General features: G+C 43.3%; 1 protein-coding gene across 2 annotated transcripts in view; it reads left to right on the top strand.

Moving 5' to 3' along the window:
- The window catches only part of LOC124622009 (LARGE xylosyl- and glucuronyltransferase 1-like), a 177,637-nt gene that overhangs the window by 116,644 nt on the left and 46,859 nt on the right, over positions 1 to 14,134 (top strand). For both annotated transcript variants that reach the window (XM_047147560.1, XM_047147561.1), the window contains 2 exons: positions 6,650 to 6,805; positions 6,883 to 7,062. In XM_047147560.1, the coding sequence (XP_047003516.1) occupies positions 6,650 to 6,805; positions 6,883 to 7,062 (336 nt within the window). The remainder of the gene's footprint in view (positions 1 to 6,649; positions 6,806 to 6,882; positions 7,063 to 14,134) is intronic.

Below are 14,134 nucleotides of genomic sequence, written 5' to 3'. Positions count from 1 at the left end.
AAACTCTTTCAAAATACCTTCAACCTCAAGCTATGTGCTGATGTGGTGGGTGGCTGTTGAGGTGAAACATTTGCCAACAGGCAACCTCTGGGGAACTTGCCATACCTCAGTTTTATGAGGCCACCCCAGGTGGAATCTTTATTGTCCTAGATGCTTGTGGATTCTCCATAAAGGATACATTCATTTCAAATACTTGCAGCGCTGTCTGGGTTGACCTAAGGTAAGTATTAAGATTCAAACTCCAAAGAGAACTCTCACAACTAGTCCACGTGAGACATCTGCCAATATCAGAAGAAACACTATTAGTAATTGATCACATCTTTTGCTAGATAATCTTTTCATTGCTATTGCTTGAAAATTTGTTCCCTTGTACAGAAATAAAGATTTAGAGGGGCTTACAGAGCATCTTCAATCTATTAAGAGACTGCATAAATTTACACTCCTGGTTGAGGCAATGAAATGTATCCAAGTAAATGAGTTATTGAAGGCTGAATTATTTGGGAACTACCAATGGCGAGCTGCAGTCTGCTAAGTTATTGTATTGTAACCCCGTCCCCAAAGTTAAGGATTTTTTGAAAAGAGTAAATCGTGAGTTCGAGAAGGAAATGTATTCAAGTAAATGAGTTATTGAAGGCTGAATTATTTGGGGACTACCAATGGCGAGCTGCAGACTGCCAAGTTATTGTATTGTAACCCCGTCGCCAAAGTTAAGGATTTTTTGAAAAGAGTAAATCGTGAGTTCGAGAAGGCACAATCTTTTATTCTTACGTTCAGTGTACCAAAGTTGTCTGAGTACACTGCAGCAGTTTTATCGGCCTTAAAGGTATGCCCTACATACCTAACCCTAAGCACTGCTTTAAGCGTTAATGCCCTGGTCACATTGCTGTGCTTTGCAAAGGTCTGACTACATGTCAAAGATGCAGTTCGATGTCCGTGAACCACGGACTTGATGCAGTGCCCTACTCGTATGTGACGTTGCTTTGAAAACTGTCCACTTTGCAGCAGAGAATGTCTGATATTCCAAGAACAGAAGGAAATGCAGGCGATAAAGATTACACAATTCATCTTCTACTCTGAGGTGAAGAGGGCATTAGGACCAACAGCGTGCTACTTTTGTGAAATCACATTTGTTCAGAGCATTGGAAAAGCTTGTACCAAAGACAAGTGTTGGCAATAAAACATTAACAGCTGAGTAGAGCCCAACAACTTGCAGCTGTAAATGTAGCTGCAAACCTGTGCCGCTGATGTAATCAACAAGTTTACCTACCCTCATAGCGGACAGTGAACTAGAAAAGTGATTCCGTTAAATCAGCCTAATCACAGTCCCCAAAACACAACAGACCAAAAAGATCAGTTCCAAAATGTCAGACCAAGTGGATAAGATGATGACCTTAATGAAAGTATGCACACAGTGCCTGGGCGGGTAACCAGCAAGTCCCTTGGTTGACTCCCTTCCACTGAAAACTCTCCACTGCAGAGGGTCAGCAGGAGGTAACACAGAGAGAAACCTTCCTGTTAATATGTGTGTCATACTACTGTGGGTTCAGCCCACAAGTGGAAGAACTGAAACTCCTAGTGCAGGGAAGATCTACATCTACATCTACATCCATACTCCGCAAGCCACCTGACGGTGTGTGGCGGAGGGTACCTTGAGTACCTCTATCGGTTCTCCCTTCTATTCCATTCTCATATTGTTCGTGGAAAGAAGGATTGTCGGTATGCCTCTGTGTGGGCTCTAATCTCTCTGATTTTATCCTCATGGTCTCTTCGCGAGATATACGTAGGAGGGAGCAATATACTGCTTGACTCTTTGGTGAAGGTATGTTCTCGAAACTTTGACAAAAGCCCGTACCAAGCTACTGAGCGTTTCTCCTGCAGAGTCTTCCACTGGAGTTTATCTATCATCTCCATAACACTTTCGCGATTACTAAATGATCCTGTAACGAAGCGCGCTGCTCTCCGTTGGATCTTCTCTATATCTTCTATCAACCCTATCTGGTACGGATCCCACACTGCTGAGCAGTATTCAAGCAGTGGGTGAACAAGCGTACTGTAACCTACTTCCTTTGTTTTCGGATTGAATTTCCTTAGGATTCTTCCAATGAATCTCAGTCTGGCATCTGCTTTACCGATGATCAACATTATATGATCATTCCATTTTAAATCACTCCTAATGCGTACTCCCAGATAATTTATGGTATTAACTGCTTCCAGTTGCTGACCTGCTATTTTGTAGCTAAATGATAAAGGATCTATCTTTCTGTGTATTCGCAGCACATTACACTTGTCTACATTGAGATTCAATTGCCATTCCCTGCACCATGCGTCAATTCGCTGCAGATCCTCCTGCATTTCAGTACAATTTTCCATTGTTACAACCTCTCGATACACCACAGCATCATCCGCAAAAAGCCTCAGTGAACTTCCGATGTCATCCACAAGGTCATTTATGTATATTGTGAATAGCAACGGTCCTATGACACTCGCCTGCGGCACACCTGAAATCACTCTTACTTCGGAAGACTTCTCTCCATTGAGAATGACATGCTGCGTCCTGTTATCTAGGAACTCCTCAATCCAATCACACAATTGGGCTGATAGTCCATATGCTCTTACTTTGTTCATTAAACGACTGTGGGGAACTGTATCGAACGCCTTGCGGAAGTCAAGAAACACGGCATCTACCTGTGAACCCGTATCTATGGCCCTCTGAGTCTCGTGGACGAATAGCGCGAGCTGGGTTTCATATGACCGTCTTTTTCGAAACCCATGCTGATTCCTACAGAGTAGATTTATAGTCTCCAGAAAAGTCATTATACTCGAACACAATACGTGTTCCAAAATTCTACAACTGATCGACGTTAGAGATATAGGTCTATAGTTCTGCACATCTGCTCGACGTCCCTTCTTGAAAACGGGGATGACCTGTGCCCTTTTCCAATCCTTTGGAATGCTACGCTCTTCTAGAGACCTACGGTACACCGCTGCAAGAAGGGGGGCAAGTTCCTTCGCGTACTCTGTGTAAAATTGAACTGGTATCCCATCAGGTCCAGAGGCCTTTCCTCTTTTGAGCGATTTTAATTGTTTCTCTATCCCTCTGTCGTCTATTTCGATATCTACCATTTTGTCATCTGTGCGACAATCTAGAGAAGGAACTACAGTGCAATCTTCCTCTGTGAAACAACTTTGGAAAAAGACATTTAGTATTTCGGCCTTTAGTTTGTCATCCTCTGTTTCAGTACCATTTTGGTCACAGAGTGTCTGGACATTTTGTTTTGATCCACCTACCGCTTTGACATAAGACCAAAATTTCTTAGGATTTTCTGCCAAGTCAATACATAGAACTTTACTTTCGAATTCATTGAACACCTCTCGCATAGCCCTCCTCACACTACATTTCGCTTCGCGTAATTTTTGTTTGTCTGCAAGGCTTTGGCTATGTTTATGTTTGCTGTGAAGTTCCCTTTGCTTCCGCAGCAGTTTTCTAACTCGGTTGTTGTACCACGGTGGCTCTTTTCCATCTCTTACAATCTTGCTTGGCACATACTCATCTAACGCATTATGTACGACGGCTTTGAACTTTGTCCACTGATCCTCAACACTATCTGTACTTGAGACAAAACTTTTGTGTTGAGCCAACAGGTACTCTGAAATCTGCTTTTTGTCACTTTTTCTAAACAGAAAAATCTTCCTACCCTTTTTAATATTCCTATTTAGGGCTGAAATCATCGATGCCGTAACCGCTTTATGATCGCTGATTCCCTGTTCTGCGTTAACTTTTTCAAATAGTTCGGGTCTGTTTGTCACCAGAAGGTCTAATATGTTATCGCCACGAGTCGGTTCTCTGTTTAACTGCTCAAGGTAGTTTCAGATAAAGCACTTAAAAAAATTTCACTGGATTCTTTGTCCCTGCCACCCATTATGAACGTCTGAGTCTCCCAGTCTATATCCGGCAAATTAAAATCTCCACCCAGAACTATAACATGGTGGGGAAATCTACTCAAAATATTTTCCAAATTATCCTTCAGGTGCTCAGCCACAACAGCTGCTGAGCCAGGGGGCCTATAGAGACATCCAATTACCATGTCTGAGCCTGCTTTAACTGTGACCTTCACCCAAATCATTTCACATTTCGGATCTCCGTCAATTTCCTTCAATACTATTGCACTTCTTATCGCTATAAACACGCCTCCCCCTTCACTGTCCAGCCTGTCTCTGCAATATACATTCCAATCTGAGGTTAGGATTTCATTACTATTTACATCTGGTTTCAGCCAACTTTCTGTCCCTAGTACTATATGGGCGTTGTGACCATTTATTAATGAGAGCAGTTCTGGGACCTTTCTGTAGACGCTCCTGCAGTTTACTATTAGCACATTAATATTGTTATTCGCTGTTGCATTTTGCCTACTCCTACCTTGCTGCATCTCAGGAGGTGTCTTGTTGGGCCTAGGGAGGGGATTCTCTAACCTAAAAAACCCCCATGTGCACTCCACACGTACTCCGCTACCCTTGTAGCCACTTCCGGCGTGTAGTGCACGCCTGACCTATTCAGGGGGACCCTACATTACTCTACCCGATAGCGGAGGTCGAGAAATTTGCACCCCAGATCTCCGCAGAATCGTCTGAGCCTCTGGTTTAAGCCTTCCACTCGGCTCCAAACCAGAGGACCGCGATCGGTTCTGGGAACGATACTACAAATAGTTACCTCTGATTTCACCCCGCGAACGAGGCTTTCCGCCTTCACCAATTCCGCCAACCGCCTGTACGAACTGAGGATGACCTCTGAACCCAGACGGCAGGAGTCATTGGTGCCGACATGAGCAACAATTTGCAGTCGGGTGCACCCAGTGCTCTCTATTGCCGCCGGCAGAGCCTCCTCCACATCTCGGATGAAACCCCCTGGCAAGCAGACAGAGTGAACACTGGCCTTCTTCCCCGACCTTCCCGCTATTTCCCTAAGGGGCTCCTTCACCCGCCTAACGTTGGAGCTCCCAAAAACTAATAAACCCGTCCCCCCGTGTGCCTGCTCGGACCTTGCTGAAGGAGCAGCCACATGTCCACTCACAGGCAGAGCGGGCGATGCCACACGGCCAGGCTCCACATTGACCCTCCGCCTCGTGCGCCGCGAACGCCGCTGAACCCGCCACTCCCCTTGGGGAGAGGGTGGCCCAACCGCGCCCAGTACACGCGAAGATGTCTCGACAGCAGGGACAGTGGATGAATCATGTAACACCTGGGGTGTACCTTGCGACGCACCAGACTCCCCACTGCCGCTACACTTCGAGGCAGCAGCCTGAAGACGGCTGACCGCGGCCATCAACACGCTCAGCTGTTCGCGAACAGTGGCCAGCTCCTCCTGCGTCCATACACAGCAGTCACACGTCCTATCCATCCTAAGGAATCAATTTACTGAAGAGAGTTAATCAACCTTTAACTAGACTGCTAATTCACTAAAGGCGGCTGTTTATTAACTAAACTGTGGTTGCTAGGCACTTCTTGTAGAAAACAATGAAAATAGCACTACCTGTCTCTGGACTGTATTGAAAACAAACACTAGCACTACTGGCACTATGGCTGACTAAAGGGACTCTCTCTGACTGTATTCAAAACAAACACAAAATCTATGGAACACTATTAATAGCACCCGACAATTCTTGTGTTTGTTTTGAACTTACAGATGCGTACCTAGTGCCTAAGAGGCTGTACCCTGCATAGCAAACATGACCTGATTGGGGAAAGGGCAAAAGGAGCTTGACTCAAGAAAATGGAAAAATGTTAGAATCTGGGTATAGAATTTTACAGTAAGAATCACTAAACTATGACAGTTCTCTCCAGAGTAACTGTTTTTAATTAAATAATGTTAATTTTTTACCATTCCCTACTCTGTTTTTTCTAAGTAATGCTTATATTGTTTAAGAACTATGCTTTAACTAAGTTCTTAAATATTGGGATTTTAGTTGCAAGTTTAATCTCCTTGGGCAGTACAATTTTAATCCATTGTAGGAAGTGCTTATTTTGTGGTTTTTGTTTGTTTACTCTTGGTAAATATAAGTTTAGTCTGGCTTTTGTTCCATGACATGAGGCTGCTGTTCATGAGATAGTTGCTGATACTCATCTTGACATGCATCACAGATAGATAGACATGTGTGCGTGATGCTGTTAGAATCCCAAATTGTTTAAACACAATATAGCGGAAAATCTGACTTGCAGATAGGCACAACAAAAGGACTGTTGAAAAGTGAGCTTTCGTCCAACAGCTAGAGACTGTGGCCATGTATTGTCTATTTTCGACAAAGGATGTGTTGGCCAAAAGCTCACTTTCCTACAGTCTCTCTGTTGCGCCTGTTTGTGACTCAGCATCTCCACTGTAAGGTGAATAGCTACTGTATTTTTCATAATATTGTTACATTCCATCCTGGATTTTTCATTATTAGAATTCTTTGGATTTTAGATGTCATTTTACCGTGCCGACTGCACTTTTGTATCAAACGCATTTTCAAGTATCAACAAATTTTTATTGTTATACTGAAGTATGATCATTCTAACAGATTTTTAATCTATTTACTCCAATTGTTAATTGTGCTTCATGTGTATTTTCTTAAGGCTGTGAAATATTTTTAACCACTCTTCATACATTTTGTTTCAGAGCTTCTATCCAATTAATTTTCTCCGTAATGTGGGATTGCAGCAAGTGAATACACCATATGTGTTTCTTGCTGACATTGATTTCTTACCAATGTTTGGTCTTTATCAGTATTTGAAGAAATCTATTCAGCTTTTGAATTTAGAATCATCGAAGAAGGTGACTATGTAACAAATATATGCAAATGATATCTCATTTTTACTTAACCAGTCCTAATGATTGTCTTTCCAATGCAGGCTTTGGTTGTGCCAGCCTTTGAAACACAGCGTTACCGCATATCATTTCCAAAGAGTAAGGCAGAACTGTTGAACATGTTGGATATGGGTACTCTTTTTACATTCAGATATCATGTTTGGACAAAAGGCCATGCACCTACCAACTATGCTCGGTGGAGAACAGCAACAACGCCATATAAAGTAAGATGTTATTTCCATTTGTGTTCAACTTTCATTTTGTTAATAGCAGTTAAGAAATAAAAGTCTGGACTTTATGAGGAGAGATAATGCTCTAGAAAAAATGTGACTCTGAATGAAACAAATGGAGCAGAATGAATTAGTAAAAAGGGCTGTAGGAAAACCAGAAAGAGAAAAATGTGATAAAAATTTTGTAGAATTACCTGAAAATCAGAAAAAAACATTAGAACAGATCTTAAACGAAATGACCATAAAATTATTTGAAAGTCTGCCGAAGGAGTGAAATGAAAACTGTTAGAAAAGATATACTAAAAATTGTGAGAAAACTGAAAAGAAAAGAACACCAAAATACAGAGCTACAAACAATCTAGATAAACAGGGGATACATGAGGGTTAAAATTGGGGGAAAAGTTCCAAAAGATAGTTACCAGAGTAAAAGTCAGTGAGTAAATAACAGTGAGAGTATTGCAGAACCCTTTAACAAACTAAACTGCCGTAAACTAAGGGTACAGATATGAGGAGAAAATTCTGCATATATGTATCAAGAAGAAACTTTAGATTTTACCAGCTTGTTGAATGTGGATTTTTTGGATGTGGAATCTTATGGAGACAGATGGAGTAAGGGAGATGCTATCACATGTTTAACACTTTGATAATCCTAGACATGTGAATATCCACTTCTGTTCATGTCACTAGGTCCTCTATATGTATTTCAGCATGTCACTACCCTTTCTGCCAGGTACTCTAGACTCGTTAACATCTGCCGCCTAGCAAACTTCTGTGTGCCCCAGATGTGTTTAGACATGCTGTCCCTCGGATACTTGTGTGATATGGACAAGTTAATGCGCAGAGCCCTATTTCAACACTGAGCATGTACTATCTGTTCAATGTTTGGCCTGCTCAGTTGGAGTCTCTATGTGTATTTGCTGCTGTGATATTTTATTGCTGTTGACTAAGATTTGTTTTTGTGAGGCAAGCTGTTGTGGTTGTATACAGGAAGAAATCTTGGAGAATTTCTCTAGAACTGACAGTGAGAGTGAGTTGTCCAATGCAGCGGCAGTGACAGCTATTTGAAAGAATTGTAAAGTAGAATTTGAAGCATCTGAAAGTGAGTCCAAAATGCTTGCGAAAACGCTTGGTTTAGCATCAGGTTTGACTGGATGTATATGTATTTGATGATTTCGCTTCACATGTGTGTGGATTAGGGCAAGAGTCAACCATTTGGCCTTTTTTTGTGATATTTCTACAGTAGATCTGATGAAATTTGCAGAAAATGAAAGTGGTAGACTTGATTTATACACCAAGGCGAATTTGCCAGAATCAGTGAATTCTTGGTTGTTTAAGTGGAATTAAACAGGCTTCAAAGAACTTTATTACTACTTTGCTATTTGTCTGTGTATGGTTGTGCGTGAAACAGCTATTGATTAGTGATTGTTGATCCAGGGAAACACCCTTGAACACTGCAGTTTTCAGCAAAATTATATTCAGAGGTTGTTTTTTGTTACTTTTAAGAATGCTTCACTTTAGTGACAGCTCTGCCAGCAGCAAAAGGAAACAGGTTATTCAAAATTAGTAAATTAGTTGATAAATTATGTAAATTGAAGGTGGAGGGGGAAGAAAGGGAAGGAAAGGAAAGGGAAGAAATTGTTGATTTCAGTTGCATCAGAACTTTGTGCAGAATCAGCGGTGATGAGTGAAAATGTGTGCCGGACTGGGGCTCAAACCTGGGATTTCCTGCTTATTAGGCAGATGCATTAACCACTGTGCCATCTGGACTCAGTGTTTATTGCAATTATGCAGACTATCTCGGCGGCCTCCCGGCTGACCCGCACTCCCACCGATCACCACCTACCCACAGTTCCTGTCCGTGTCCTCCATGCTCGCTACTTTGAGATCTCCACAGCAGTCGAACGTAATTGTGTATCTGCACTGAAGGTGGTGGATTCATATCCCGTCGAGGCAAATCAGTTACATAAATTGGTGATATGTGTTCTTTCAGTCATGAATTTTATTTACAAATTCCTCCTCCTCATTGTGTTACTGCTTAAGGGACATCAAGGCCAAACACATTTTTCAGGTTTGTGAAAATTGGGTATTTTGATATCCAATGTGCACAAAACTTATGATCTTATTGTCTCTGAGATAGCTGTCTATGAAATCTGAGGCCTATCTTCAGAAATTTTTGAAACTATGAGCTGATGTCTCACACCCACAAATTCATCAACATTTTGCATCAGCAGATCAGTCACATCTGAATGTCTTCCTCAATAACTCAACAGGTCTGCACCTGGCTGTTCCAGTCCACGGCAGGTCACTGGTTTGACCCTAGACAAAGTAACACAGTCCATTTAAATCACTTGCTGCTTACCCATTGACAAGTGTAACAGAGTGCTGACTGGTGCTACATGACAGTCAAAGTCTCCTTTTATAACTATGCAAGTGTCATAAAGCCACAAATGCTTGTTTATTTTTAATAGTTAATCTGTGGTTAATTTATGAGTTGCCTCCGATATCCTGGTCCGGTGAATTTGAAGGCCAATCACAAGGCTTGGAATTTGACGACAGCCACTAGACACTGCGACTAAATCTGCAGGCATTGGTGTCACTGCTGCAAGTGCTGCTATGAGGACACACCTGCCTCTCACTAGGTCCTCTATATGTATTTCAGCATGTCACTACCCTTTCTGCCAGGTACTCTAGACATCTGGCTGTAACTTCTGTGCTCTGAAATATTGCACTGAAGCTAACCTTTTCCCATCTTAAACGGTGGTGCCGCTACAATGCTCTCCAATGGCCGCCCTTCCTTTCTGGAGCTTTACCTGAAAACGATTTTCATGCAGTTGGCTCCACTTTCAAATCCTGTTGAACTGACTGTTGAGGAAACATGTTCCTTGTTTTTGAAGTATTATTTTACAGTTCCAATATGAACAGGTGACTGATTGCGAAGCACTGAGTCGCTGTTGTGATTTCACTTGTGTGAACCAGGCTTCATATACTAAATCTTTGATTCGAGATGTGGTGGTCCAGTTTGCTCACGACTAGGAAGTACACACACCAACTCACCAAGTGGACAATCCTCCCTTGAGTGATATTTTGGAAATGAAGCACTTGTTCAAGGTTGCACAGACAGCAGATGGTCATCTTATGGCTCCACCCCAGATAATGATCCAGCCTCCACTTCAGGGACAGAATTATCGTAAGTAATTTCGCTGATGTAGGCATCCTGATCAATTGATTTCAGATGGGTCTGTGGCCCGTCGCACTCTATAGGTGTCAGCAGCAGGGCCTCCTGTCATGTCCTGACTGCTTCACAGTGCACTGTCCAAATCACTGGGTGTGCACTGTGCCCATTATGGGAAAGATGGGCATCTCTGGACTGTCTGTCGAAAACCATCAGGACAGTTGGACCCCACTCCCCACATGCATCAGGGCATGAACTTCTGGCAGTTGTTTCCCAGAGCGATCTTTCCACTATTAAGTTGTTTCTCACTTCAGGATTGCAGACCAGAATGTCAGATTTCAGGTGGACAAAGGCGACTGCTGTTTACTTGATAAACATCCAGACACTAGTACGTCTGGTTTTCCCTGCTTTGGCCCCCATCCTCTCATACATTGGTTGCCTCTCTGAGGTCCGTTCTCGATAGCTGCCGCACATATAAAGGTCACACAGCTGATAACTCTGTTTGTTGTAAATAGTCACTTGGCTGGCAACATTTTGGTTTTGAATGCCTTCTTGCTGTTAGGTTTTTCCATCATTTATAAGGTTCAGGTCATCTCAGACACAGTTCTTTTCCAGGAGCTGGACAACCTGTGTGCCGCCTTTGCGCCTTTGTTCACACCTGGCCTGGAGAGTGCCACAAATTTCCAGACTTGTATCTCATTGTGTTTAGATGCGGTACTCTGTTTCTGCCAGGCATGTCCTATTTTCTATTCCTATCTCCTTATGGACGGCCTTTGGTGAAGAACTCAATCACCACCACGAAGCTGGGGCCATTGAACCTGTTGAAAATGAGTGCTTGACCCAACGGTTATCTCCAGCTATCTGAGGATTTTAAATTAATGATTAATGCCCAGGCACTAGTTGAAACCTACCCCTTTCCACATCAAGAGGCTCTCCTCATGAAGCTTATTGGAGCTATATTTTTCTAAGATAGACTTTCCAACGTTTATTTGCAGATCCCATTGGATGAGGAATCACAATACATTATGGTCGTCAATGCTACCTTTGTCTTATACAGATAGAACCGCTTGGCCTTTGGGATCTCTTCCACTCCAGCGATCCTCCAAAATACCTGAAACAGCAAACCATGTGCATCCCTGCTTGTACCAACAGTCTCGATGATGTGAGTGTCACAGGCATTAGGACCCCCTGTGCAACCTTTGTACCTTCTTTACCGCGTTGTGTGATGCAAGGCTCAAATACCACTTACATAAAAGCCAGTTTTTTCAGTCAAGTGGAATACTTTGGATACTACCTGAATAAAGAAGTGAAACAGCCTACTGATCACAATGTTTCTGCTACTGACTATTTTTTCCTTCCCAAAAACTAACAGGAGCTACAGGTATTTTTGGGAAAGGTAAATTATTGGTCTAAATTCCTTTCACAAGTGTCCCACATTATGCTTCCACTCAACCAGTTGGAGAGAAAGGGCATTTCATGGTTGGCTGCCTGTGAGCACACTTTCATGCAGTTGAAGTGCCGTCTGCTCTCAGTGCCATGTTGTGTGCCCTTTTCTCCCTCACATCCCCTAGTTTTGGCTGCTCATGCTTCTCCATATGGAATTGGTGTGGCATTGGCACATAGGAGCAACCAACTGCCTTGTGTCAAACACACTGACATACACTCTAAAGAACTATTTGCAAATTGAAAAGGAAGCTTCAGTGACTATCTTTGACATTAATAAGTTGCATGTTTACTTAGTCACAATCAAGTTTACCCTTATTACTGATCACAAACTTCTGGCAGCATTTCTTGGGCCTCACTCAAAGCTTCCAGAGGAGATGGCACAATGGCTCCAACATTGGGCACTTTTTCTCAACTTCTACAACTATACCATTAAATACAAGCCCAGAACACGTTACACAAATGCAGGTGCCCTCTCTCATCCATCCTTGGGACCCAACCTGGTGTTTGACAAACAGGAAATCTGTTGCCGCATTGACGTGGAATGGCAGCACACCTTGGACAGGTTTCCCATTACAGCTGCAACATCTCTGGCATCACATGCTCTGACTGTCTTCCAGCATGTCATGCACTACATGTTCCAGAGGTGGCCCACATATTTTTCAAAGTCTGCCGATCCTGAACTTCGGACCTGGGCTCTCTCACCATTTGTAAGTCATCTCCAACATTCTCATGCTTGATTTGGAGGCGGATATTCACTGTATTGTCATCCTGTCTACCCTGCATCCTCAAGTTTTGCAGTTCTTCCATCATGGGTGTAGGCATAAGCCACAGTTGAAAGCCTGTGCAAGGCAACCGGCCTACTGGCCAGGACTTAACTGTGATTTGGAGGCCATGGTGCACAGCTGTTCTGTTTGGTCCTGGAACCAGACTTCTCTTCTCCAGTCTTTCACTCCCTCCCCCATCTCCCATCACCCCTAGAATAGCATTCACCTGGACTTTGCTGGGCTCTTTCTGGGCTCTATGTGGCTGTTGTCATGAGTGCTTATTGTGACTACCCGTATATGGTCAGCATAGTGACCACCAGCACGGACACCACTTTCAGTACACCCATCCAGACTTTTGCCATTTAAGGACTTCCGAAACCATCATGTTGGCTAATGGGCCCCAGTTCATGGTGATGCTTCCAAATAGTTCTGCACCTGCAGTGGCATCAAGCACCTGTTTAGTCTGCTGTTTCACCTGTTCTTCAGTGGCAAAGCAGAGCGTATGATGCAAATGTTTAAACAGCACATGTTAAGAACAGTGGGCACATCCACCACTATGAATGCATTCACTATGTTTGTGAGCATCCTGGACCATCCCTGTCCACAACTGTAGCCCAGCGGATTTCCTACATAGGTGGCAGCCACTTAGTCTCTTCCATCCCTGGCCCCACAGCCCAAGGAGCCCTGGATCCAGCATGCTGGGTGGTACCTGCCAAGCTCAGCTGTATGGACATGTTCATATGGGGTGAAACCCTCATGGATGTCAGCTATGTGGTTGCCACCCATGGGTGGCACCTCAGAACTGGCTTGGAGAATTGGATACCAATGAGCTCCATCCCCACCTACCAACTATACCACCGTCAGTGGCTCAGATGCACCTGGAATGCCCATCCTTGCTGATCCTTCACCTACGCCTGTACATCTTGCTTGTGGTTCCCATGAATGTGAACATAGAAGTGGAGGTCTTGGCGCAGCCTCCAACCTCTTGGTCATCACCACCCACATATTCATTGTTGATGCCACCATGCCCCAGCATATTGCCATATGTCCCGGTTTCTTCCTGTCATCTGTGGACTTCTGGGCCAGGACTCTACTCATACCACCAGTTTGCCATTGCAGGTATTGTCTGGGCTGCTTCTAACCATATGCAGCCATCTTTGGGAGGTGGAGGTACCTGTTATTCCAGCCAACGAGTGTGAAGGCCCACCAGAAGGTTTTGAATTCAATGACAGTTACTGGACTATGCTGCCCTTTAAAGCCAGTGGCTCTGCAGATATTATATTGGTCTTGCTGCACATTGTTTTCTTGGTTCTGAATTTGCTGCGTCTTAGGTTTTCAATGTTGGTTTACTTGCTAGACTTCTTTATTCTGCTGTGCCATCTCCATTGCCTTCTTCTTCTTGTTGTCCCTCTATTTACTCTTAGGTGACTTGTTGTGATGCCCTCTGCCAATTGGCCTGATTCTACTGGTTCTCGAGTTGTTCCCGGACTTTTCAGATTCTGGTCTCTATGTAGCCTTTGTACATTACCCATCTTTCTTTGTCACTTACGTCTATTTTTCTGAGCATTTCAAACATCATGTACAATTTTACACAGTCACACGCTTTTTCTAGGTTGTCAGATTCTATGAATGTGTTTTGATTTTTCTCAAGTCTTGTTTCCATTATCTAACACAACATTGGAGC

This window comes from Schistocerca americana, chromosome 7, assembly GCF_021461395.2.
Source record: "Schistocerca americana isolate TAMUIC-IGC-003095 chromosome 7, iqSchAmer2.1, whole genome shotgun sequence".
NCBI classification, from domain to species: domain Eukaryota; kingdom Metazoa; phylum Arthropoda; class Insecta; order Orthoptera; family Acrididae; genus Schistocerca; species Schistocerca americana.
The sequence above is the reverse complement of the archived record's forward strand: the minus strand, read 5'-3'. Positions and strand labels throughout refer to the sequence as shown.